This window comes from Anoplophora glabripennis, unplaced genomic scaffold (assembly GCF_000390285.2).
Source record: "Anoplophora glabripennis isolate ALB-LARVAE unplaced genomic scaffold, Agla_2.0 scaffold18, whole genome shotgun sequence".
In the NCBI taxonomy this organism is placed as follows: Eukaryota; Metazoa; Arthropoda; class Insecta; order Coleoptera; family Cerambycidae; genus Anoplophora; species Anoplophora glabripennis.
In genome coordinates, this window is record NW_019416221.1 from 1713808 (window position 1) to 1737280 (window position 23473).

A 23473-nucleotide genomic window follows, 5' to 3' on the forward strand; every position below is an offset into this window, starting at 1 on the left:
CAGGAGCAAATAGAGGTACCCCGGCACGGCAGCCAGAGCAAATAATTGAATTAACTCATCAGGATGATTGAATGACCAACAATGTACTCGTAACACTTTGAAAAGGCCCGTGAGAGGACAGATTAGGCCCTCTAAGAGGCCGATGTTTGAAGTTGAACCAAATAAAAATATCCTAGTTGTTGTCTGACTTTAGGTACATAGTTTATGGTTAAGTGAAGCTTAAAATATTATTATATGTTCATTTGGCCAACAACATATTTTAATTATTTATGTCCTCAAACAATTTTATTATATTGATGGTAAATTTCGTTTTGTTCCGTTCGAAAAGGTCTCCAAAATGCCATGTTATAATAATATTATTTCTCCCTCGCAATTGTAATATCAATGATTAATGGAAGGTGCCTATAATAAATTAAAATTACCTGAATCACACCGAATTCCGCATTGCTGCACTGCACTGCTGGGCAATTTATCAACCAGTTGTCAACAGCTGAGATTTATTGCCCAGTGGCCCAATGCAGCTGTGTTCGTATTTCGTTTGCCCGCGCTCGCATTTTTCAACTGGGCGTATACATTTCTACCACCTCCACGTTTAGTTCGACCAGACCTGTATAAGGGTATGGCTAAATAAATATGGGAACAAGTTTTTCAAATATTTCAACACCGAGTTACTGCGTCAGCGATCGAACCTGGTACATACTGTCAACCTCTTGGTTCTTCAATAGCTTCTTTTTGACTATCTAATTGGTAAATTCAAAAATGATTTCCCAGTTATTTCTGCAAGAAGTTGTACCAAGTTTGACTATCTCTATTACTCTGTATTACTCTATTATTGTTTGTCTGCGTATCAGAATAGTATACAGGGTGTTTCAGTCTTAACTGGACAAACTCAAAGTTCGGGTGGCCAAAATATTTAAAAAAAGTCTGTTAATGAAAAGATAACGCTTTTTTAAATATCTCTAAAGATGCTTGACGTAGAATGATTAAAATTAAATTAATATTTATTAATTAATTAAAATTTATCTAGCTCATATATACAGGGTGGTCCCGAGGTAAAGGGCCAAAATTCATGGGTAGATTCCCCAAGTAAAAATATTGCGATTTAGCCGACCTTACCTTAGTCCAAAAGTTGATAGTTAAAGAGATACAGGGTGTTAAATGTAAAATATTATTTCAGTTTTTTTAATTTATTCCTTAACAAATGCAAATATCCTCACAAAATTTTGGGGATTGGAGTTCTTTGAGTAGAGGAATTGAAATCTGTGCACATTTTGGTTAAAGTTCATAGAGGGCGCTAGCTGCAGTAGATTGAATGTGTTAAAAACGACATAACTTTTTTGTACTTTAAAGTATCTCATCTTTGGTAAAAAATTCTTATTTTTCAACTTTTTTGCACAAAAAAAGGTATACTTTATTAAAGTAGCTATATCGCACCGTTTTCGAGATATTTGGCTTTGAAACTTCCAATGCTGTTGCATTAAATTACAATTAAGTACCTACAGGCTACAGGTATTATTAATTTAGCCGTAAAGTTCATTAAGTAGGATTTGGACGAAAATCAAATAATTGACGTCTTTCACTTGTCTTATTGCTGTCATTTGTATGCTAATTTCTATTAAGTATTATTCGTATCTAATTAAAATTACATCTTAAGTAACTTACAAATTAAATTGTATACTCGTATACATAAATGTGATAGAATGTTGAGGTTTTCGTTTTTGGAGTTACATGAAATCAGTTGTTTATGGAGAAACTATAAACACTCGAGAAGAACTTTAGTAGCAGGTTTTAAATGCTGCAAAGTCATTTCGCATTAAGGATTTATACTTTAAAATAAGACAATCTTTTAATAAACGTGTTGATAAATGTATTGAAGTTAAAGGTGGACATTTTGAGCAATTATTGTCAAAAAGGCATACTTTTTACTAATGTTTACTATTTTACTGTGCATTACAATATTTAATTCTAAATAAACCCTTGTTTTTGACATTTATAAATTATTTTAATTATTTCAACTATTAGCATTGGAAGTTTCAAAGCCAAATATCTCGGAAACAGTGCGATACAGCTACTTTCATGAAGTCTACCTTTTTGTGTAAAAAAAGTTGGAAAATAAGAATTTGATACCAAAGATGAGACACCGTTAAGTACAAAAAAGTTAGGTCGTTTCCAACACCTTCAATCTACGGCAGCTGGCGCCCTCTATGAACTATAACCAAACTGTGAATAAATTTCAATTCCTCTATCCAAAGAACCCCAAACCCCAAAATGTTTTGTAGATATTTGCATTTATTAAGAAATAAATGGAAATAAACTAAAATAATATTTTACATTTAACATCCTGTATCTCTTTAACTATCAACTTTTGAACTAAGGTAAGTTCGGCTAAATCGCAATATTTTTGCTGAGGGAATCTACCCATGAATTTTGGCCCATTACCTTGGGGCCACCCTGTATGTACAGGGTTACAACTTTTTAATGGTCCAATACAGGTATCTTTCTTATTTTAAGAGATACAAAAATGGTTAAATAAGCAAAGATATGCAGAATTTTATACCGATTACGAATTCGTTTTTAAATTTAGAAAGTTTATATAAATTCATTTGCTTCTAATTAGATAAGTTATTATTATTATAGAAAAGCGATATTTTCTCCAAATAGCATTTTATTTTTTGTTTTAGCCGTCCGAATTCAAGTTGTAAGTTTATCCAATTCTGAAACTCATTTCGTAGTTTTACCGAATTCTAGTCACTCGGTCCAGATCTCGGAATCTAGTCACCTTAAGTAATTGTCCACTACTTAATGGGAAGTAGCCGGCGTATAGTAATCACCACACACAAGTGGTACTCCCAGCTAGTCCCTCTCTCGAAACGACGTCGACAAGTATGTGCCGGACAGGGAGTTACGCGTACACCGGGTCGCTGTTAATATTTGTGATTAGTTCCTGTCGGGGAGTGGAAGTCCACGACTTCGTCAGCCACCCTACGACCGTGAAGGCCACCGAGAACAACACCGTGCTGTTGCCCTGCTACCTCAACACCCTGTCCAATGGTGAGCGAAAAATTCCCTTTAGTTCTTTTTTTAAGGCCGTTTTAAATGAATGTTGCAAAGAACAAAAATTCGCTAAATACTAATTAATTATTATGAAAAGTTTTATCCTATTAGTTGGATCTATTTTTTTCAACTATATAAAAAGACAAGCTGGAATAGCGCGTGATCCTTTATTTTTTATCATGTACCTACTGAAGAAGCTAGTCGCGTCACCTTTGACGGGTATTTTGATTTAGTTGATAGTGGGCACGAACATAAAAAAAAATCTAGATCGCGAGAATTCTTTACATATTTTACTTCATATCTAAACAGTTGTAGAAAATGTGGAACCTTCTAAGTTGACCGCAAATTTTAGGTACCTAACTTGTCATATAAACACTAAAATATAAAAATATGTCCGACTTACAGATATAGAAAATGTGTGGTATAATGTATGACAAAAACTTAATCTATAATCACTATATTGGTATAAATCTATAGATATATCTACCTCGTCGTAAAAGTATAAAAAAGAAGAATAAGCACCCACCTTTTTTGGGATTTTTAGTTTAGGATCACTCATAGTAAGTTTATAAAAGGATTTAACCTCAGTCCTAAATTTATGCTAGTCTTAGTCTTAACCCTAATATTTTTGGTTTGGTTTATAAGGTAATAAAAATATGATGCGATTTTTGAGATAGATGTAGATTTAACTGGTAGGTAAATTTAGCAATAGGTGAAAAAACGGCGTTAGTCCTAATAGTTAAAAAGATGGGAACCTTCAGATTAGAGTCAGATCTTAAGACTTCATTAGGATTAAGTTAGGACTTTTATAAAACTACACATACAAATTTATACGTTTTAACATCTAAGGCAAAGACTGGGCTAACTTAGGGCTATAAACCTACTATTATCTTGAAGATTTTGAAGCATGAGAGAGAAAATATTTAAGACGCCGCCACTGCATATATCACTATCTTCTACAATTATAAATTATCACTTCGCACTTTAACAAACGCGCATTTTATAAACGCTATGTAACTAACAGTTTTTTCCAGTTTTCTTAAAATAGAATCAAATTAAAGTAATTTAAACAAAATCGCCATTACACCGGTAGAAACGCGCGGTAGGTTAGGTAGGTAAAATAGAAACCACCTGCTTCTGATTGGTCAATAGAAATGGACCAATCAAAGCCATCTCTATCACAGAATATAAACACTGTAGAACGGCAACTGATTACTGGGGGGCTTTCGTTTTGGCAAAAATTGTACCTATTAGCATTATTAGCAACTAATATCAGTTCAGAGTAACTCTAAGTTGCTATTAGCAGCTAATAGCTATTATTTTTGCCAAATCGAAAGGCCCTCTGAACTACAGGAATTGTCTATTTTAGTATTTTAGTAGTATTTTTTTCAAACATACTGTATATTTATATTATATTTAACAAGATTAAACTTATTGTAACTTAGCAACGTTTTAATTAATTGTAATAATATTGAAAAAATGGATTATACAGAGCAGAATTTTCTAGATAGAATCAAGAATTTTTTCATATTTGAGTTAAAAATTAGGTTAGGATACCATAATACTTTATTTTTATTGTCACTAATATTTATGTACTGGGAGGGCTACCACTTTTAGGGAAACTCAATAATAGAATCCAACTTTATATAGTGTCTGCTTTGTGATATTTATTTAAAATTAAAATTATTTCATAATTTGACTAAATAAATTAAGGACAGAATTTTTTTTTTAATTTAAAGAAAAAGTTATGTATACGTTTCAATTTTTTTAAAATAAAGTAAAAGATAAATGTGATGACTTCAGCACCTTAACTTAAACTACAATACCCTTAATGTACTTAAGTTCTTTCAACTTGAGGTCATAAATTTTGTGACTTCTTTTATTTGCCGGCTTGTTATTTAATTATCATTAGGTTAATCGGGTCGAACGTCATTCCATTACATTTACATTCAAATTAAAATTTAGAATGCTTTTATATAATCCCCCTTTAACATTTCTGTAGATCTACAATCACATTACAGGACATTATTATTGCCTTAAAATTCAAAATAAAGTAATGCAACCTTTATCCACAACCATTTCTTTTTACATTTTCAAGATGGGGCTTACGCCAAAGCGGTTCGATGGTACAAAGACGATTATCTTTTGGCGGACAGTGAAAATGAGACAATGATACTTCCTGAGAGGCATACTTTATGGGCGAACGGGTCCCTGGAAATAAACACGGTCGAACCGGTTGACACAGGGGAGTACACGTGCGAAATCGAAAGACCCGAGCCTTGGGGTACCGTCAAGCAAAGGCACGCCATAGAGGTGTTACGTAAGAAAGTCAAACTATTATAGTATTTTACACCCATCCCTTAAAAAATTGTGCAATTTAAAAGTAGTATTTTTTTTTATAGATTCTCCATCAGTCGAACCCTTTCCGTCTACGGGGTTCCTTCAAGTCAAGCTTGGAGAGGACGTCCGAATGTCTTGCAAAGGAAGCGGAGTTCCTTACCCCATAATCTCGTGGGCAAGTAAGGTAACCGTTTTGTGAATGAAATAGAATTTAAAATCTAAAATGACTGACGGACAATCTCAAGACATATTTTTTCTTGTTTAGGGTGAAGAGCTAAAGTTGCTGGATCACCGAGAAGTGTTAAAATTCGCAGCATCTGACAGATATCTCGCAGGAATATACGAATGCATCGCTAATAATGGAGTCGGTGAACCAGCAAGAGCGCAGATCCAACTCAGTATAATATGTAAGCAATAGCCAGGATCGTTTGTTTCAATTATTTTGTGTTGGAGCAGAATCTATGGAACTAAAATGTTATTTAATTTTTATTCAGATCCCCCCGAATTAACAACTCTGCGTTCGTGGATCCACACTGCTCCGGGGCTCAGGGTTCAAATGGACTGCAAAATATCTGCGGATCCGCAAGCTACCGTGACCTGGCTAAAAGGGGAAGTACCGGTTCCCCTAGACAACAGGGTAATTTCCTTGGTAGATGGAGATAAATACACTTTATTGATAAGAAACGTACAAAGGAGCGATTTCGGGATATACACTTGCAGGGCTATTAACGAACTGGGACAAGGAGAGCTACACATACAACTTTCAGGTGAAATGCAGTTTTGAAGCTGAAGTAAAAATTTCTGCAGCTTTTAAAATGTTATGTCTCGCACTCGTACATTTTTGGTATCGAAAAACACTGTTTAACTTCACTCGATAAGATTTTTTAGAAAAAAATTTTGAATTTGTTTGAATTTGCTTAACAGCTTTCAAATCGAATAAAAAATTTCATCATTCGCCATTTTTTAGGAGTGCCAAATCCCGGGGTGTTCAAAAAAACCGACGAGAAAAACATACACGCCAGAGACTGGTACACCTTGATTTGGGAGGTCGACAGCTACACTCCGATCATAGAGTACAGCTTGTGGTTCAGACCCTACAAACCGAGGAGTGGGATAAATCGGCCCAATTGGACGAAACTGACTATTCCCACCGAACACAGTTCGGGCCCGGTCTACTCCAAATCTTACACCATCCGAGGGCTTCGAGAAAGAACCGTTTACGAGGCCCTTCTCGTGTCTAGGAATCGGTACGGGTGGTCGAAACCGTCGCCGATTTTAAGATTCGCAACAGCCGGAGCAGGTAAGAAAACTGTTGTAATAAAATAATTGTACAAAAGCTTTTGTTTCAGAGTTAGAAGAGGAAATGATGACTACTGTCCAAGTGAGCATTCCCGAGAGTGTTATAACGGTCTCGGATTTAAGTTCAAAGGCAACGAACCTAAACGTTTCTGGGTTAATATACAAGACTGTAATATTGAATGTATTGATACATTATACATATATTACAATAAACTATTTAACGTAATTTGATGTAATAATTTCTCTACGAACATCTCAAATCAGAAAGGATAATGTGAAGGTTTCTTTGACATATTTAAAAACTGTTAAAAAAGATAAAATTATTTTATTGTGATGTTTTATAGTGGCGCAGCGGTGAATAGTAATCACTACGACACCGGTACAGGTACATTATTTAATGGAGGTTTTTCACTTGCTAAGTGAACATTCCCTTTTTCCAAAGCCTTATTTCCCCAATTGCACATAATCAGATCTAGGATAAATTGCACCATACTATTTAATATACCTACAAAAATTTGAATAAAAAAATTCAAATCGCAAAGCGTTTATACGATATACACTGTATGCAAAACCCTTAACCTTAAATCAACTTAATTTCTGTGTAATTTTTGGTTTAAAATATCAAAGCATGAACGGAGGAAAGGGGGATTCTAGTGCTAATGGTTTTAGAATATTTTTTTCAAGTAGACCGTTTTTTTCTATTTTTTTACCTCTTATTAAGATTTTGATTTTGGTTGTTTAGAAAACTAAGATTAATCAGGTAACAAGTGTATTCATGCATTTTAAAATTAAGATAAAAATAATAATACCTGAACAAACGTAAATTCCCCCTATAATAGAACACAGCCTAGCAAGGAACACGCCAAGATGGTCCCTTTCCTGCCTAACAGTGACTCGAAGAGCAGACACATCGTACTTAAAAAACAGGCCTGGCATCCCATGACTGCCCTTGTCATGATTTATTGGCCGACTGAGTGCTTTTACACTATACTGATAAGTGTTAACGGCGGTGAGAAAGGTATTTATATTCGTGGGGACAACTTCAATAAAATAGTTAAACAAAGTCATACCTAAAAATAAAGAATTCTGTAAAATTATAGAGGAATAAACATTAAGCGTAATATATATTAAAAAAATTATTTTTGTAGCTTACCATCACGACTGATAACTTCATCTCCTTCCAAGGGATGTACAATACCGGGGCTCGGATCTCCAAAACTAAATTTGTTTATCCGGTGAGTAAAATTATAGTCCCTTTCGGTCATGAAAGCACTTATATGGACATGACCTCTAGGCAAATTTAAACTCTTTCCTGCGGTGATGTGGAAATTACCGGCTACTTTATTCAGTATAAGCGATCCGAATATCCTACAGGCATCATACGGCCTATCTGGATTGTGATTTCTGGGCGGCAGTTCGCCAAAGTGGGTGGAAAAACTGCTGCGCCATAACAGATCCTGTAAATGTTTCAAATATTTTATTTTAATTTAGTAATAATTGTATTCTTACTTTTACTGCATGATATTCTTCCCTAAGATACGAATTGAAATGTCTTTTGTTGTCAAAATGGATCTGTTGGTTATGAGCTAACTCAAACCAAGTGTCTTCCTCCTCTAAACTTCCAAATTTGAAGGCATTTTGGTTTGTGGAATCCAATATATCTGCACCTACATCTAAAAGGTTCGAACAATATAAAACAAATGTTAAACATGGCAATTTCATACTCACTGTGACAAGGCATAGCGATAGTGATGTCAACGTTTATTTTGAGTTTTTCATCAAAATGTATATCAGGTGAGAATTTAAACATGAATTTGCTATTCAAGTAGTAGTTAACTTCTGAATATACCAAAACAATTATTATCAAAAAACTTATTATTGAAACTAAAAAAAAAAAAGCAAATATAGCTTAACAGAATAGTTATACATTTGTGGATACATACATGTACCACCAACTGAAGAAGTTTCTTTAAAAGTTTCGTCAACTTTCGGAAAAATGTCTAGTTTCTTAACTTTACTTAATTTCGAACCTCTATATCTCAACATTGTCACTTTCTCAGTTTCCATTTTGGTTGTGATTTGGTTATATTGAATATTAAAATAAACACTTTATTTTACACTATTAAGATTTTTAAAACTTGGAGACTATTTATTCTTTCATATCTACTACAAACTATAATAAAACTATATTTGTTGTCATTTTGTTGTTTACGTCTACCAGACATTGACTTAACGTCTGTCATCTGTCACTTCTATCTTCTGACTCTTCTGTCACTACTCCGACTACTTCTCGTCTTCTTCTATTTAAATATTCTGATATGAACGAACTATTAGTAAATAAATTCTCATTTATTTTAGGACGCGCGCCATTATTCCATGGCTAGAAATTGGACTCAATGATTTGGGATCGAGGGGGATTATCCCTCTTTATCCTGACATATTTTAGGACTACGAGAGGAACCACTAATTCGAGGTAACGTTTCGGTGTGTGTAAGATCACCGAGCGAGAAAAATCAAACCAGTCGCAGTGGGGGCTCGTCATTTGAAACAGGTGAGGCCGGGCCTCAATAGGTCTGTTCCAACAAGAGTCAGGGATTGGTTCCGAACCGTCAGAAATGTGCATCCAACTAATTCTTGCGATATATTCATTGAAGACACATTTAAAACTTAGCTGGCCAAACATTTCAAACGGTTCGGAACCAATCCCTGACTCTTGTTGGAACAGACCTAATGTAAAAAATTGCTGAAATCAGTGATTTTTTAGGATTTTTAATATGGCCCAGATTAATAATCTGGGCTGATACGGTGGTGGTTCAGAGAGATTTCTAATTTGCGAGAATCAGTCAAAGGCGAGTTACAAACGTTTGACTTCGAACCTTTTTGGTTCAAATTACTCGATATGAAAAATGGAGCAATGAAAATATTTGTCTATTAGTATTTTGTCATGGTCATGGATATAATTAGTCTGCCTCAGAGTAGTGTTTGTTGGTGCAGAGACAATTTACTCTCGATTAAACAATATAAAAACGAAAAATAGAAATAGATTATTTACCAGTACAATTAACTCTTTATTATTAAGGAAGGAGTTTTGAATGACCATAAATGTTTTGAGTATATTCCCTCGATTTTTTTTTTTTTTTTAATAAAAATGTAATTAAAATAATTTTGTATCATTACTTCCTAGTTCCTACTTCCTACTGAATCCATACCACTTTAGTACTTTTATATTTAAATAGTTGGCTATCCTGTTGTACACTGCAGTTTCGCGGTTATACCCTTTGTGGTTATACCCATCTCCCGTCTTACATATGTTTTGTGCGCCTTACTGTCTAAATGTATAATGTCAGTGTGAGTGCACAAAGGTTATAAAGCAGGTATTAATTTAAAGTAAACAAAAAAAAAACAAGTTCCTTACAATAAAATAAGGTAAAACTAAATATCACATAATATATAATAGATATTATATTATCGATAGACATAGGTAATAATGAATCCGTCTCACGATATTGTTTTATCTCTACTTGAAACGCCTTTTTCAAAACGTAGTGAAGTAGAAAAACAACAAATTTTAAATAGTCGACCAACGCCAAAAATAACGGCAATTTTTAATGAAAAAAGAAAAGGTCGGGAAAGTTCGCGAACATTTCAATCTTCTTGGTATGATATTTGTCAATGGCTATGTGGAAGTTCATATAAAGAAAGTTTGTACTGTTGGCCATGTATTTTATTGGGTAATGCAAAAAATTCGTGGTGTTCAAAAGATGGTTTTAGAGACTTAAAAAATTTTAGTCGTAGTACCAAAATGCACGAAAGTTCTAAAGAACACATTAAAAATTTTTTGGCTTTAATTCGATTACAGCAAAATAGGGCAACCATTGAAGATGCATTGAGGGAGAACGCCAGTTTGAATAAAATTTTATACAATGAAAATGTTCGCAAAAATCGATTATTAATTGGCTATTTCATTGATGTGATTATTACGTTGGGCAAACAAGAATCAGCTTTCCGGGGCCATAATGAAACTGTAGAGTCCTCAAATGGTGGAAATTTTAAAGAAATACTTAAATGCTTAGTTAAACGAAACCAGGAACTTACTCAACATTTCGAAAAATTTAGCAACATTTTTACAGGGCAGTCTAAAATAATACAAAACGAATTGATTTTTTGCATTCATGAATATTTAACAGATTTTATTAAAAGTGAAGTAATTGATAAGGAGTGTTTTTTTTTGGGGGTGATTGTGGATGATACAACAGATATTACTGAGAATTCGCAATGTTCAGTAACCTTACGATATGTCAGAAATGGGTGTTTGCATGAAAGATTTTTAGGATTTTTCGATGTTAGCGAAAACCGAACTGCAGCTGTTCTATATGAATTGTTAGTGACAATTTTGGAACCATACAATTTTAGGGAAAAGTTAGTGGCTCAATGCTATGACGGCGCCAGTGTTATGTCTAGTGAAATAAATGGACTTCAGACAAAGATTAAATCTTCTGCCCCCTTAGCTTTATTTACCCATTGTTGTGCACATAAGTTAAACCTTGTCTTACAGCAAGGCGCTAATCATATCGATAAAAGCCGAATTTTTTTCTCTACATTGTTAAGTATACCGACTTATTTTCATGAATCGCCAAAACGTGCTTTTGTTCTTGACAAAATAGTTGGAAAAAGAATCCCACGGTCTGTTGACACACACTGGTTTACACGTTCAAAGATTGTAAGTTTAGTCGCCAATGAATGGGATAATTTAATTTTAGTGTTTGAAACCATAATTAAAGACAAAACTTCAGGTTCAGCAACAATTAATGCGGCAAAAGGATTTTTAAACAACTTTCAAGACTTTGAATTTGCTATTTTGACCAAGATATACTACGAAATTTTCGGGTGCACAGACTTACTGTTTCAAATTCTGCAGACTAAACAATTAGATGTAAACTACTGCTCTAAACAAATTAAATTCGCTAGTCAAAAAATTTCTGAATTAAGAAACGAAGAAGAATTTAAAAATATTTTTAATTATGCGAAATATATTACTGGACTACCAAGTAAACGGGGCAAAAGTTGCGACGAATTAGAAATATTTTCCAGCTATAAAATGCTGTACTATGAAATTATAGATTCCATTTCCCTTCAATTAAGTACTCGTTTTGGGAATTTACATGATTTAAATTTTCTTGCTTTAGTAGATTCCTCAAAATTTCCAGAATATTCAAAAAAATTTCCCGAAAAATCGTTTGAATGTTTATTACAAATGTATCCAAACGTTTTTGAGACGGATAGGTTAAAAAACGAACTTAATATTTTGTACAGAGACGAACAATTTCATAATTTAGAAGTTCAAAAAACGGTAGAAATATTATACAAGGAATTTAAAATGGTGTTTTTGGAAACATACAAATTGTTTTGCCTAGTTTTAACAATTCCTGCAACAAGTGTCTCGGTAGAAAGTAATTTTGTGCGTCTTAAGCGCATTAAGACTTACTTAAGAAATTCAATGACACAAGAATGCTTAAACGATGTATCGGTAATGGCGATAGAAAAAGAACTACTGCAAAGTCTTAGTGCCCATCCCCAATTTTATGAAGACATAATAGGTAAATTTGCAAATTTAGAAGACCAACGAATAGACCTGTTTTATAAAAAGTAAATGTTTTTAAAATATTTTTTTAAAAGTGGAGGCAAACGAAAATCTGGCGGTGTTGTTTTAAATGTAAATAGATAAGTTGACCTTATGAAAATCTGTTTTTATGTTATTTCATATTTCTTAATATTGTTAAACCAAGTAGGAACAATTTTTTAATTATTAGTTAAATATATAATTTTTTTCTATTAATTTTATTTTATTGTAAATAACATTTTTAAAATTCTGATGTTATTTAATTTTTTAATTTATATTTTAGTAGGGCTATTGAGGAAGACCTCCATAATAAAAAATGGTCAACAAGTCAAGAAATAATATCTCATTAGTAACGTGGAAATTTATTCCTATTTATTATTTTGAGTAGATTAATAAAATAACCAATTAGTTGCGTAAATATTTATATTTTTTATAAAATCTGACCGAAAATACTTCTCGTGAGCGTCAGTTTTTTGATAATATATTAAATGCAACTAATTAAGATTCATTAAGTCATTTGAAAATTTAAAAAAATTTGCCTGCCGCGCTTTTGTTTTATTGCCCACAGTGAAAAAGCTATGGGCCTCGCCTATTCACAGTGTCACGAGCCACCACTGCTGTGTTGTGTTGTTTACTAACCCCCCTATATGCACACCGGTTCAAGATATTGAAAACCAATCGAAGGAATACGAGTATTTAATCTCTGATGCACTTGCTGTGCATTTCCTTGAATAAACAATTGTTACATAAGAAGCTGGCTAAATATCCTCTGGATGAAGGCCAAAAAAGAAGAAGAGGAGAAAGGGAATTTCGTTTGTTATTTAAACAATCTTGATGTGAAGGTAAGCAGAATTTTTTACTTAAAGAAGAGGCTAGGATTTTAAGTTATGTTTGATTTTTTATTTATATTTTTATTTATCTGATACCTATGTTTTATCTAACTTATTTATAATTCTGTAATCACTTAAAATCAGTTTAGTGACTTCTTATAATCATCTTCAATAAGAAGTTAGAAAATACTTTTATCCTTTTAAAAAAACGGCTTTTTTCAGTCAATAAAGCCCTATACAAAAATATCAAAATTATTACATATTAATACTTAATATTAAAATTTCTGTTGTGTAATAATATTTTACCATGTTCCAATTTCTTTAATCTGGACAAAGTTTTTTAAGTTATCTTTTATTTTGTTTATCCATACCCTAAAAGATAAATTTCATATTATGTAAAAAATAGAACTTTAAATTTTTCCATTTCCTGCAGAATCTAGTCGCTTTTGCAATTAAACAAAGTATATCTGTCGCACATAAATCAAAATATAATTTATGTTGAGATTTACAATTAGATTTTATTAAATATTTTAAAATCAGACGATTTAAGGCAAGCAATAGAAAACTCTTGTGAACATGGACGAGGACGAAACACATGAAGATTTGGAAATGATCATTGGACTTGCCAGGCAAATCGCTACAACTGGAGGACGAAAGCCGAGGACAAGTTCTACATTATTTTCCATGCAGGAGACTATAAAAGAAAAAATAGTAAGTTTCTCGATACTGCCTTGAATACTCAAATTTTTTACCTGTCACGCCATATTTAAGAAATATATTTTCATATTATTTTTCATTTACATGTGTTGCAACAAAAATTGAAGGAGCAGCGGATGCAACGTTATCAAGAGCTCCAGTTGCCCCATAGACACATATGTGACATGGTGGCGATGTACTGGGGCATCGAACCAAATGATGTCATGGATGGCGTTATTGATGACCCAGAGTATTTAAATTTGCTGCAAAGTTTCCTAGATAAAGGCAAAATTATGTCCATCTTGTTCTTTTATCAAGATGGCCCACCTTATCCTATAGGTAACTAAACGTATAAAATATATCCGTTACCGAATTATTTCTGTTTTAGAGACTGGCCGATTTAACGCGGCTCAAAAAGATCCTATAAAAAGAATTTACATCACTAACGGATCAGTAATGCCACTAGCGGAGAAAGCTATAGCTGTGTACAAGTACCGCAATGTGGGGCTCGACTTAAAAAATATAAACGACGTAATGGAAAAAATGGCCTCACTGGTCTTCCATTCATATTGCGATTTGTTTTAGGACGCTTGTTTTATACAGATCGACATGGATTGCGGCAGGGCCAATTTGGCAGCTGTAATTTATGATATTTTAGCGGAATTAACCGCCCCCCTACTGGCATTATCAAAAGATTGGGGAGATCTGCCAAAGACGGAAAATGGACGAATGCAAAAGTTGAACTTCGAGGGAGACTTTTCCTCTTTCGTCACTTTCCTCGACGGTAATTGCCGCGTGTCTATACTTGCACTTTTGTTTACTAAGCCGCCCAAATTTATATTTAGAAACAAAAATGGACCTGCAAGGGATCGTACACTTTGGATTTGACGCTAATCTGTTGAACGAGATTAGTGAGGAAAAAAGGGAAAGGGCTTATTTTAATAAGCCGCTCGTCCAACAAATCGAAACGGCTGTGAGAGTGTGGCACAAGATTATAGAAAAGGTTAATTTGTCACTACTACAATTGTATCATAAGCATTTACCGAAAGATCCAAATTTTATAGTGTTTGGTGCAATACAGACAACTAAGGAGAGAAAATGAGTTTGTGGGTCCGGTAGTCGAAATAGAATACTGGAGGAGGCAACTAGCCAGATTCACCTGCGTCGTTGAGTTTCTCGAGACCGACCAATGTAAACAGTTCATCGAATTTATTCAGTACGTCGGGAATAATAAGATTATTAAGGTATACTTCAAGGAAAACATATTTCAGTGAAATTGCTTTAGATGTAACACAACACTAACACTTTTAGATTTGGAAGAAACATGTCGACGCGGCGTACGATACCAAAAACGAATGCGCCGACAACGTCAAATATTTATACTCCATGGAACAGTACTGGCAACCTTTCTACAGACTGGAGCCGCCGCAGCTTCCGCAGTACGTGCAACCCCTTCTTCACGCTGTCCGCATGGTACATACCACGTCGAGATACTACAACAGCACCGCCAACGTTACGGCGTTGTTGGTGAAAGTGTCGAACCAGATTATAATAAAATGTAGGAATTATTTGAACTGCTATGGGACTAAAACGATCTGGAATCAACCTAAACAGGCCGTTTTAGACAAAATCAAGGTGAGTGCGTGTCTTTTCGCTGCTCCGTTTAACCGTTTATATTGATTCACAGACATGCTTGGACTTATACTTGAAATACTACCAGTGCTTCAAGCATACCGAGCAGCACATGAGTGAAGCAGACGAAAAGCGGTTCGATTGTTCTGAAATGTTCGTTTTTGGTAAACTGGAATCGTTTCAGAAAAGGCTTGAAGAAGTAAACAATAACGATTATAATTCCTTCAAACTCCAACATTCAAATTTTTTAGATCGTTTTCGTCCTGAACACCACCATAAAATATTCCATTTTGCAAAGCAGCAACATTGAAGGTATCGACTCTTATGCAAACAAGTTCATCGAGTTCCACAAGAAGATATCGTCACAAAAATATGACGCCTTAAACCACCGTCTTCCAAACTTCGACAAAGACTATAAGGATTTCCGGCAAAACGTCGTGGACACGGAGTGGGAACTGGAAGAATTTGTGGGAAACTCACTAGAGAACATGACCGACGTCGACAATGTACTGAGACTGTTAAAACGGTATAACGCTTACTAAAATTCATTTGCGCACCCCCCTCAAATGATTTGGTTTAGATTTGAAAAATTGAATCTCGAGTGCTTGCACCTGGACGAGAGATATCTGGAAGCGATGCAGATGTTCCAAACTGAGATCGACATTCTGCGGGATCGGTATAACGAGGAGAGACAATCGCCTTTGGTGCCGAGAAATATGCCGCCCGTCAGCGGTCGCATAATGTGGATAAGGCACTTTTATAAGAGGATAGAGGAGCCAATGGAAGTGTTCAAAACAAAACCACGGGTAAGCTTAAAGTAGTTTCAATTTAGTTCAAATGTAATGGTGTAACTTTAACAGTAATAGTCTTAAATATACATAATAAAAAATAAATAAAAATGCTTACCAATGTGATAGATTTGAAATATTTTTAGAAATCATCTCAAGTTTTTAATAAAAAGGACTGGTTACTATTTTTTTTAAGCACTGCGTTTAGTTTGTGAATTAAACTGTCAATGACCTCTGACATTGATTTAACTTAGGTGATCAAACAATTATCCACCTGATGTGATATGACAACATGGCACTTGGCAAGCAAAAAAACAAATTTGGTAAAACGAAAATCGCCAAATATGTTACCGCTTCATTTTATTTCAAACTTATAATCAGTATTTCTAAAAGTTAAAGTTAGTCTCCGCATAAATATGACCCCCATTCTAGTTTCACCCTGTACTTATATGTATGTATGTAGGTTATGCGGCATAGGAAAGTGCAAAAATGCATTCAACTCTTCAATGCGATGTCTCTAGTCTTTGTGCAGTATGAGAATATATACCACGATGCGTGGTATGCATTTGCTGGTCAGGTAAAATACAGCCCGTACAAAAAAAAAATGTATTTTCATACATTTTAATTCTCAGGTAAGGCACTGCTTAATGGCTCCGATCATGTACAAACATGAGAAAACTAAACGTTATTGTGTGAATTTCCACCCGTACATCACGGAGGTTATTAGGGAAGCGGAATATATGTACAAATTGGATTTAGGTGGAGTATTACAATAATACAGAACGAAATTATATCAAAATCGCTTTTAAACGTACAGTAATTGGAATAATATGGGAAATTTGTTTGTAGCTGTTCCCGACGTGGGCCAGGTCCTCGTTTTTTGCAAGGAGAAGCTGCTCAACTCGTACGAAGTTGTCAAGGCGCTGGTGGCAAGGAACGATTCCATAAGAATGAACATTCCCACTTTGTTTCTGCCCATGATGAGGGTCCAGTTGATAAAAATGGAAAACGTTTTCATGCCTGGTTTCTCGACGATAACGTGGACTTCCATGAAAATACCGCAGTTCTGCCAGGAGGTAACGGACGTTTTGGATTACATCGAAATGTTCGTTAAAGAAGTGAAGGATATGAAGGAGGCCAGGATAGACGAGGTCCTGGAGACCTTGGCCAGGACTTGTCTGGTGTACGTTCCCTCTGAGGCGACGAGCCCTAGCGAGTTCCTAGACCTTAACATAAAGCACCGGCAAAAAATCTGTAAGTGTTCTCGAAACTACGATTACATTTCAGTGCTATCCTGAAACGTTTTTCAGGTAGGGACATTGAACTGAAGTCCTCGACCGTGGAGAAGTGTGTGATTGACTTGATTAACAAATTTTTGAGTGTCATCGATCAACCGGATTTGCAGAGAAACAAGTATAACTGGCTAGTGCCTGAGAAGGTTTTGAAACCGATTGGTTCATCGTCGAAACTACTCATGTCAGGAGATGCAGGTGCGTATTATAACGAAGAAATTTTTTCTTTTATAAAAATCTGTCGCGCTACGTTTCAGCTTTCAGGGAAATCGACCGAAACGTTCCTTTGGACCTGGCTTCTATACACTCGGATTGTATTGAGATGTTCTCGTATTTCAATATGAAAATTATCGATGCTTTAATTAAATGTACAAAATTGTCCCTGGAAAAAGTGAAGCGCAGGGCGGTAAGGTGAGTCGCAGAATATTAAGAAATTATGACAAATATGATACGTTATTCCCCTTTCGACTCGCAGCTTAGGAGATTCCACTGCAAAGCCGATCATGAAGACCAACATGATCCTACAAATTCCCATTGCCACAATAAACCCAAGTTTGGACGAAATTCAAAGCCACTTCGCGCAAGTGTTGAACAATATCTTGGACACTCACAAGTATATAAGTATGTGGGGGCAAGATGTCGACAAGAAGAAATCTACCATTAAAACGAAAAAAGGTTTACTTTTTTTTATTGATTATCGATCCTATTCTCTGAAATATGTTGAGATCAACACTGGTATCGGAGTTTTTCGCTTAACACGTCATATAACTCAAAAAACTTTTTTCATGTAACAGTTTTTTCAAAAACTCCTGATAAATGACCTTCTAATTTAGTTATGTCTAGGTCTGTGTAAAGGAGACGTTTGAAATATGTCGCTACTATTGTTTTCATTCACACAAGCTATCTTTCGAGGTGTCTACGACTCCGTGCATGCTGTTAGAAGCAAGCGTTTTGCATGGACAGCTTCCCTAACCTTCCCATAATTCCTCCAATGTAATTTCTCCTATTCACCAAGCTTTTAATTTAACTTGAGCGTTATTGCAGACTATCCACCTGTTGTGTTAAGTTTTAAGGGGGACGAGTAGTTCAAACGTATTTTCTTCAAAAAATTTTGATAAGTCTCAGTTAATAAGTAGACTCGATACCAACCCAAATATTTAAAGAAAATTTTAACATGACTGTTTCATCTTTCATCCTAAAACAAATTCTGCGAATCCTTTAAACAGCATAAATCTACATTCTCCGCGTACAATCGTGATGCTATGACTGCATTTTGGTGACGTTCCCCGTATACTAATATTCATTTGCATGATACATTTCAATCATTTTATGATGACGTAAGCAGTTCCTAATTGTTCGACTTTCAGCTATTATTACTTAATTATGATAACGATTGTTTGCAGTAATTTTTGTTATTTGGAAATGTTGTTGAGTTAAAAGAGAAACTCCTATGTAAGAAACAAACGGTATAATAAATAGTTCAACATGACCTTTATATGTTTTATAGAGGATGCCGAGAGTTTGATAAAACCTTACAACTATTTCAAAGTCGTCAGCGAGAACAAGGAAATAGTGAGAATTTTCATGAGCCTCCAAGGCGTCATGTACCTAGTAAATCCGGACATTTTAAGCCTTTTGGAAGTGAGTAACGTTGCGTGAACTTTGACATAATTAAAAGATAGATGCCCGGCCAAATTAATTTACATGCGCGGTTATTATAGAAATATCTGGAGTGGAATTTCCTTTGGGCCGAGGACAGGGATAAGCAGATCGAGGACTTTTGCGAGACCAATCCGCTTATCGTAGAGATCTCCGAGAGATTCCAGGAATACGACGCGAGGGCCGAGGTGATAAAGCAACTGCCACAGAAACATAACATCGGCGCCGTCCAAGTTGCGATGGGTACGTTTAAAAATTGTACACCGTCGGGCGACATTAAAACTCGCGAAATTTTCAGAAATGTACAAATTAGCTTTGCTGGTGGAATCCGAAGCTTGGAAACACATACTGGGCAAAAAGCTCGGGCTGCTTTATAAGCAGAAGCTGAATAAGATGGTAGATTTCATCAAAACTCAGGAGAAAATTTTGAACAAACCAATTAAAGACTTGGACGACTGCCGGTGAGTATTGATACACACGAGTTTACGAAGGTGTTGCTCAAATATGTTTAGGCTTGCGATGAACTGTTTGGAAGTCATAAGGGAGAACTTCATAGAAATGGACATGGATCTAGGACTGATGGAAGAAGCATACGGCACCTTTGCCAGATTTAATATCGACGTCCCCAAAGAGGAGATAGAAAGGGTCGAATCTCTCAGATTTAATTTCCAGAATATGGTTACCCATGTAAGTATTAACAGCTCGACTACCATTTTTATCTATTTCTTTACTTCACCGCTATGCAATGTATCTACGAAGTAAAAATTCACTGAATTGGCATTTCTCTTTTATTTTAGTCAAAACTAATACAGGAAGAGATCTGCACGGTGCAAGGCCCCCTTCTGGAGGAGTTAACCGAAGGCGTAGCCAAATTCAAGGATGACGTCGCTATTTTCGACAAGGACTTTGAAGAGAAAGGTCCCATGGTCCCAGGTCTGTCGGCTCGGGAGGCCAGCGACAGAGTACTGGTGTTCCAAGACCGCTTCGACGAACTCTGGAGGAAATTCGAGATGTACAGCAGCGGCGAAAGGCTTTTCGGCCTGGAAGTGAACGATTATCCCGTACTACACAAAAGGAAGAAAGAATTTAATCTGCTGAATAAACTTTACGGCCTCTATTTGGCCGTCAATCACAGTATAGACGGTTACTTTGATATCTTGTGGAGCGACGTGGATACGGATGTGATTTTCGCGGAGCTGCAGGAATTCCAGAACAGGCGAGTGAAGATTTATTTATTTATTTATTATTTATAATGTTTTTTTATAACTTCCGTTAAGTGTTCACTCTTTTGCATTCTTAGATGCCGTAAACTTCCAAAAGGCATGAAAGATTGGCCTGCGTTCCTGGATTTGAAAAAGAAAATTGATGACTTTAGTGAGACTTGTCCTTTGCTGGAATTGATGGCTAATAAGGTGAGAAAAAATGTTTCGCTACTTATCAATAGTAGTGCGAGAAGCTGATGCTCCCGACTTACCGTATTCGCACTTTTTTACAGGCCATGAAAGACAGGCACTGGAAGAGGATAAGCAACGTTACCAATTACACTTTTGACGTGGAATCGCCCACTTTTACTCTCAGAAACGTGATGGAAGCCCCTCTGCTGGCCTTCAAAGACGACGTAGAAGATATTTGCATCAGCGCCGTCAAGGAGAAAGACATAGAAGCCAAGCTGAAGCAAGTGATAGCGGACTGGGCGATCGTGGAGCTGTCTTTTGCCACTTTTAAAACCAGAGGCGAACTGTTACTGAAGGGGCAGGAAACGGGGGAAATTATCACCGCGTTGGAGGACAGCTTGATGGTGATGAACTCGCTTTTAAGTAACAGGTGTGTCAGGAACTACAGGATATTGCGATATCGTTTGAAGTTACTTATTTGTGGTGGAGTTTTCGTGTTTTCTTTATTTACTGGGGCTTTAGAATGATTTATAGAAATCGCTAATTTTTATTATCAACATCTTAGATACAACGCTCCTTTTAAAAAAGATATCCAGCTGTGGGTGCACAAGTTGGTGGACACCTCCGAGATTTTGGAAAAGTGGATGATCGTGCAGAACCTTTGGGTATATCTGGAAGCTGTGTTTGTCGGCGGCGACATCTCCCGCCAATTGCCGGCAGAGGCCAAGAGATTTAACGTATGCCTTGTTAAATTAACAGTAACTGTAGAATTTACAAATACATGCGTTATTTCGTACAGAATATCGATAAATCCTGGATCAAAATCATGCAGAGGGCGCACGAAATTCCGAACGCCGTAGAATGCTGCACGGGGGACGAGACCATGGGCCAGTTGCTGCCTCATCTCCTGGAACAGTTGGAGACCTGCCAGAAGAGTTTAACGGGATATTTAGGTTGTATAAAGCATTCGTTAGAAGTTAACGGATCAATACGGTCAATTTTTCTTTTAGAATCCAAACGGTTATGCTTCCCGAGGTTCTTTTTCATTTCCGATCCGGTGCTGTTGGAAATATTGGGTCAGAGCTCGGACCCGTCTTCCATCCAGCCGCATTTACCCAGTTTATTTGATGCAGTTTTTAAAGTACGAACTCCCACACTGTGACGTTTTTAAACATACCAAATAATTTACGTTTTTAGGTGGACTTTGACGACAAAAAAACCGACACTATCATAACGATGAAATCCGATCTAGGCGAGAAGGTTCCTTTCGAGAAGGGAGTCCAGTGTGTGGGCGGTGTAGAGTTCTGGTTGAACAGTCTCCTCCAGATGGTCAGAGACACTGTGAAGAACGTCATCGCTTCACAAGCCCAGTGCTTCGTGGATCCAAACTATGACTTTGTAGCTAACTTCGTTACGTTCTGTGGACAGGTGAGAACTGTATCTGGCCGGTGTGGTTTTTTAAACGGTTTGTCTCGTAGGCCGGCCTAGTAGGTGTGCAAATTCTGTGGACTAAGGAGGCCGAAATCGCTATAAAGAAAGCTAGAGTGGACAGGATGCTGATGAAAATCACGAACCAGAGGTTCTTGGATCTACTAAACGCCCTTATCGATTTGACGTCGCAGGATCTAACGAAAATGCAGAGGGTGCGTTACGAAACGATGGTAACAATACACGTCCATCAGAGGTAAATTTATCCAAAGTAACCGCCGTTTTTAATCTTCCATGTTGGATTTTCAGGGACATATTCGATACCATCTGCAAGCAGAGGGTGAAGTCCATCCTGGACTTTGCCTGGCAAGCCCAGACGAGGTTCTATTACAACGAAGAAAACGACGACGTCCTCGTAAAGATAACAGATGTCATATTCTTGTACCAGAACGAGTACTTGGGTATTACGGAACGTTTGGCTATTACTCCACTGACCGACAGGTGTTACATCACCTTAGCGCAAGCCATTTGTAAAGGAATGAAAAAAATTGTAGGTATTTTTTTTTAAATAGATTTCTTGCAGGGATAAACATGGGCGGCGCCCCCGCCGGTCCTGCCGGAACTGGTAAAACAGAGACGACCAAGGACATGGGGAGAACTCTCGGTAAATTTGTAGTTGTGTTCAATTGTTCTGATCAGATGGACTTCCGAGGCCTCGGGAGAATTTTCAAGGTAAAAAAATGAAATATTGTCTAAATCTTATTAATTTCCATTATCTGCTGGTTCACTTTCAGTTCCTTACTCGGGAAGTTTAAACAAATGGAAAATAATTCTTTTTGATTACGTTTTCAGGGTTTAGCTCAGTCTGGAACCTGGGGCTGTTTTGACGAGTTCAATCGTATAGAACTGCCGGTCCTCTCAGTAGCGGCGCAGCAGATATTCATCGTGTTACAAGCGAGGAAGGAGAGAAAACCAATGTTTATTTTCATGTAAATATCCTAGTCTCTCGGAAATGTAAAAATAATTGTCCGTTATTCAAAATGTCTTCTTTCCAGGGACGGTGACAATGTATCGATGAACATCGAATTTGGGATTTTCTTAACCATGAATCCCGGCTATGCCGGTCGACAAGAATTGCCGGAAAACTTGAAAATCATGTTCCGCAGCGTCGCCATGATGGTGCCCGACAGGCAGATCATCATTCGGGTGAAGCTGGCATCCTGCGGGTTCAAAGACAACGTGTACCTGTCCAGGAAGTTTTACACCCTGTACCAATTGTGTGAAGAACAACTGTCTAAGCAGGTGCATTACGATTTCGGTCTGAGGAACATTCTTTCGGTGTTACGTACCCTCGGAGCTCAGAAACGAGCCAACCCCAACGACAGTGAAGAAGTGACCGTTATGAGAGTCTTGAGGTTTGATACACTTAAACGTTTCGTTC

The 23473-nt window shown here is 36.2% G+C and overlaps 3 protein-coding genes across 3 annotated transcripts in view; 2 read left to right on the forward strand and 1 right to left on the reverse strand.

Moving 5' to 3' along the window:
- Positions 1–2870: 2870 nt before the first annotated feature.
- On the forward strand, positions 2871–6919 carry LOC108908194 (limbic system-associated membrane protein-like). The gene is made up of 7 exons (XM_018712131.1): positions 2871–3051; positions 5153–5374; positions 5457–5578; positions 5660–5801; positions 5889–6161; positions 6362–6694; positions 6744–6919. The coding sequence occupies exons 1-7, from the start codon at positions 2886–2888 to the stop codon at positions 6917–6919; spliced, it is 1434 nt and encodes a 477-aa protein (XP_018567647.1). The 5' UTR covers positions 2871–2885.
- An 83-nt stretch (positions 6920–7002) lies between these two features.
- On the reverse strand, positions 7003–8932 carry LOC108908208 (endoplasmic reticulum-Golgi intermediate compartment protein 2). The gene is made up of 6 exons (XM_018712154.1): positions 8637–8932; positions 8422–8577; positions 8203–8366; positions 7847–8150; positions 7503–7763; positions 7003–7198 (listed from the first exon to the last, which is right to left on the reverse strand). Exons 1-6 carry the CDS (start codon positions 8758–8760, stop codon positions 7062–7064), a joined length of 1146 nt encoding a protein of 381 aa, XP_018567670.1. The 5' UTR covers positions 8761–8932; the 3' UTR covers positions 7003–7061.
- A 5020-nt stretch (positions 8933–13952) lies between these two features.
- Positions 13953–23473, forward strand: part of LOC108908262 (dynein heavy chain 8, axonemal) — a 29896-nt gene continuing 20375 nt past the window's right edge. The window contains exons 1-30 of the mRNA XM_018712238.2: positions 13953–14178; positions 14228–14623; positions 14685–14842; positions 14904–15083; positions 15151–15474; positions 15527–15670; positions 15723–15997; positions 16052–16277; positions 16723–16836; positions 16892–17018; positions 17109–17513; positions 17570–17749; positions 17809–17962; positions 18027–18226; positions 19059–19192; positions 19273–19453; positions 19509–19671; positions 19723–19897; positions 20008–20426; positions 20511–20622; positions 20706–21034; positions 21170–21341; positions 21404–21557; positions 21615–21745; positions 21802–22032; positions 22083–22288; positions 22342–22562; positions 22616–22764; positions 22885–23021; positions 23088–23447. Of these exons, the coding sequence (XP_018567754.1) occupies positions 14449–14623; positions 14685–14842; positions 14904–15083; positions 15151–15474; positions 15527–15670; positions 15723–15997; positions 16052–16277; positions 16723–16836; positions 16892–17018; positions 17109–17513; positions 17570–17749; positions 17809–17962; positions 18027–18226; positions 19059–19192; positions 19273–19453; positions 19509–19671; positions 19723–19897; positions 20008–20426; positions 20511–20622; positions 20706–21034; positions 21170–21341; positions 21404–21557; positions 21615–21745; positions 21802–22032; positions 22083–22288; positions 22342–22562; positions 22616–22764; positions 22885–23021; positions 23088–23447 (5936 nt within the window). The 5' untranslated portion in view covers positions 13953–14178; positions 14228–14448. The remainder of the gene's footprint in view (positions 14179–14227; positions 14624–14684; positions 14843–14903; positions 15084–15150; positions 15475–15526; positions 15671–15722; positions 15998–16051; positions 16278–16722; positions 16837–16891; positions 17019–17108; positions 17514–17569; positions 17750–17808; positions 17963–18026; positions 18227–19058; positions 19193–19272; positions 19454–19508; positions 19672–19722; positions 19898–20007; positions 20427–20510; positions 20623–20705; positions 21035–21169; positions 21342–21403; positions 21558–21614; positions 21746–21801; positions 22033–22082; positions 22289–22341; positions 22563–22615; positions 22765–22884; positions 23022–23087; positions 23448–23473) is intronic.

What these genes read in the sequence shown, in the direction of transcription:
- LOC108908194 (XM_018712131.1), top strand. Translation starts at nt 2,886, where the DNA reads ATGTGCCGGACAGGGAGTTACGCGTACACCGGGTCGCTGTTAATATTT. An exon ending in GATCCAACTCAGTATAATAT is followed by an intron (nt 5,802 to 5,888) that starts GTAAGCAATAGC and finishes ATTTTTATTCAG; the next exon opens with ATCCCCCCGAATTAACAACT. An exon ending in GCTACACATACAACTTTCAG is followed by an intron (nt 6,162 to 6,361) that starts GTGAAATGCAGT and finishes GCCATTTTTTAG; the next exon opens with GAGTGCCAAATCCCGGGGTG.
- LOC108908208 (XM_018712154.1), bottom strand. Translation starts at nt 8,760, where the DNA reads ATGGAAACTGAGAAAGTGACAATGTTGAGATATAGAGGTTCGAAATTA. An exon ending in TTCTTCAGTTGGTGGTACAT is followed by an intron (nt 8,578 to 8,636) that starts GTATGTATCCAC and finishes TTTTTTTTTTAG; the next exon opens with TTTCAATAATAAGTTTTTTG. An exon ending in TGAAGTTATCAGTCGTGATG is followed by an intron (nt 7,764 to 7,846) that starts GTAAGCTACAAA and finishes CTTTATTTTTAG; the next exon opens with GTATGACTTTGTTTAACTAT.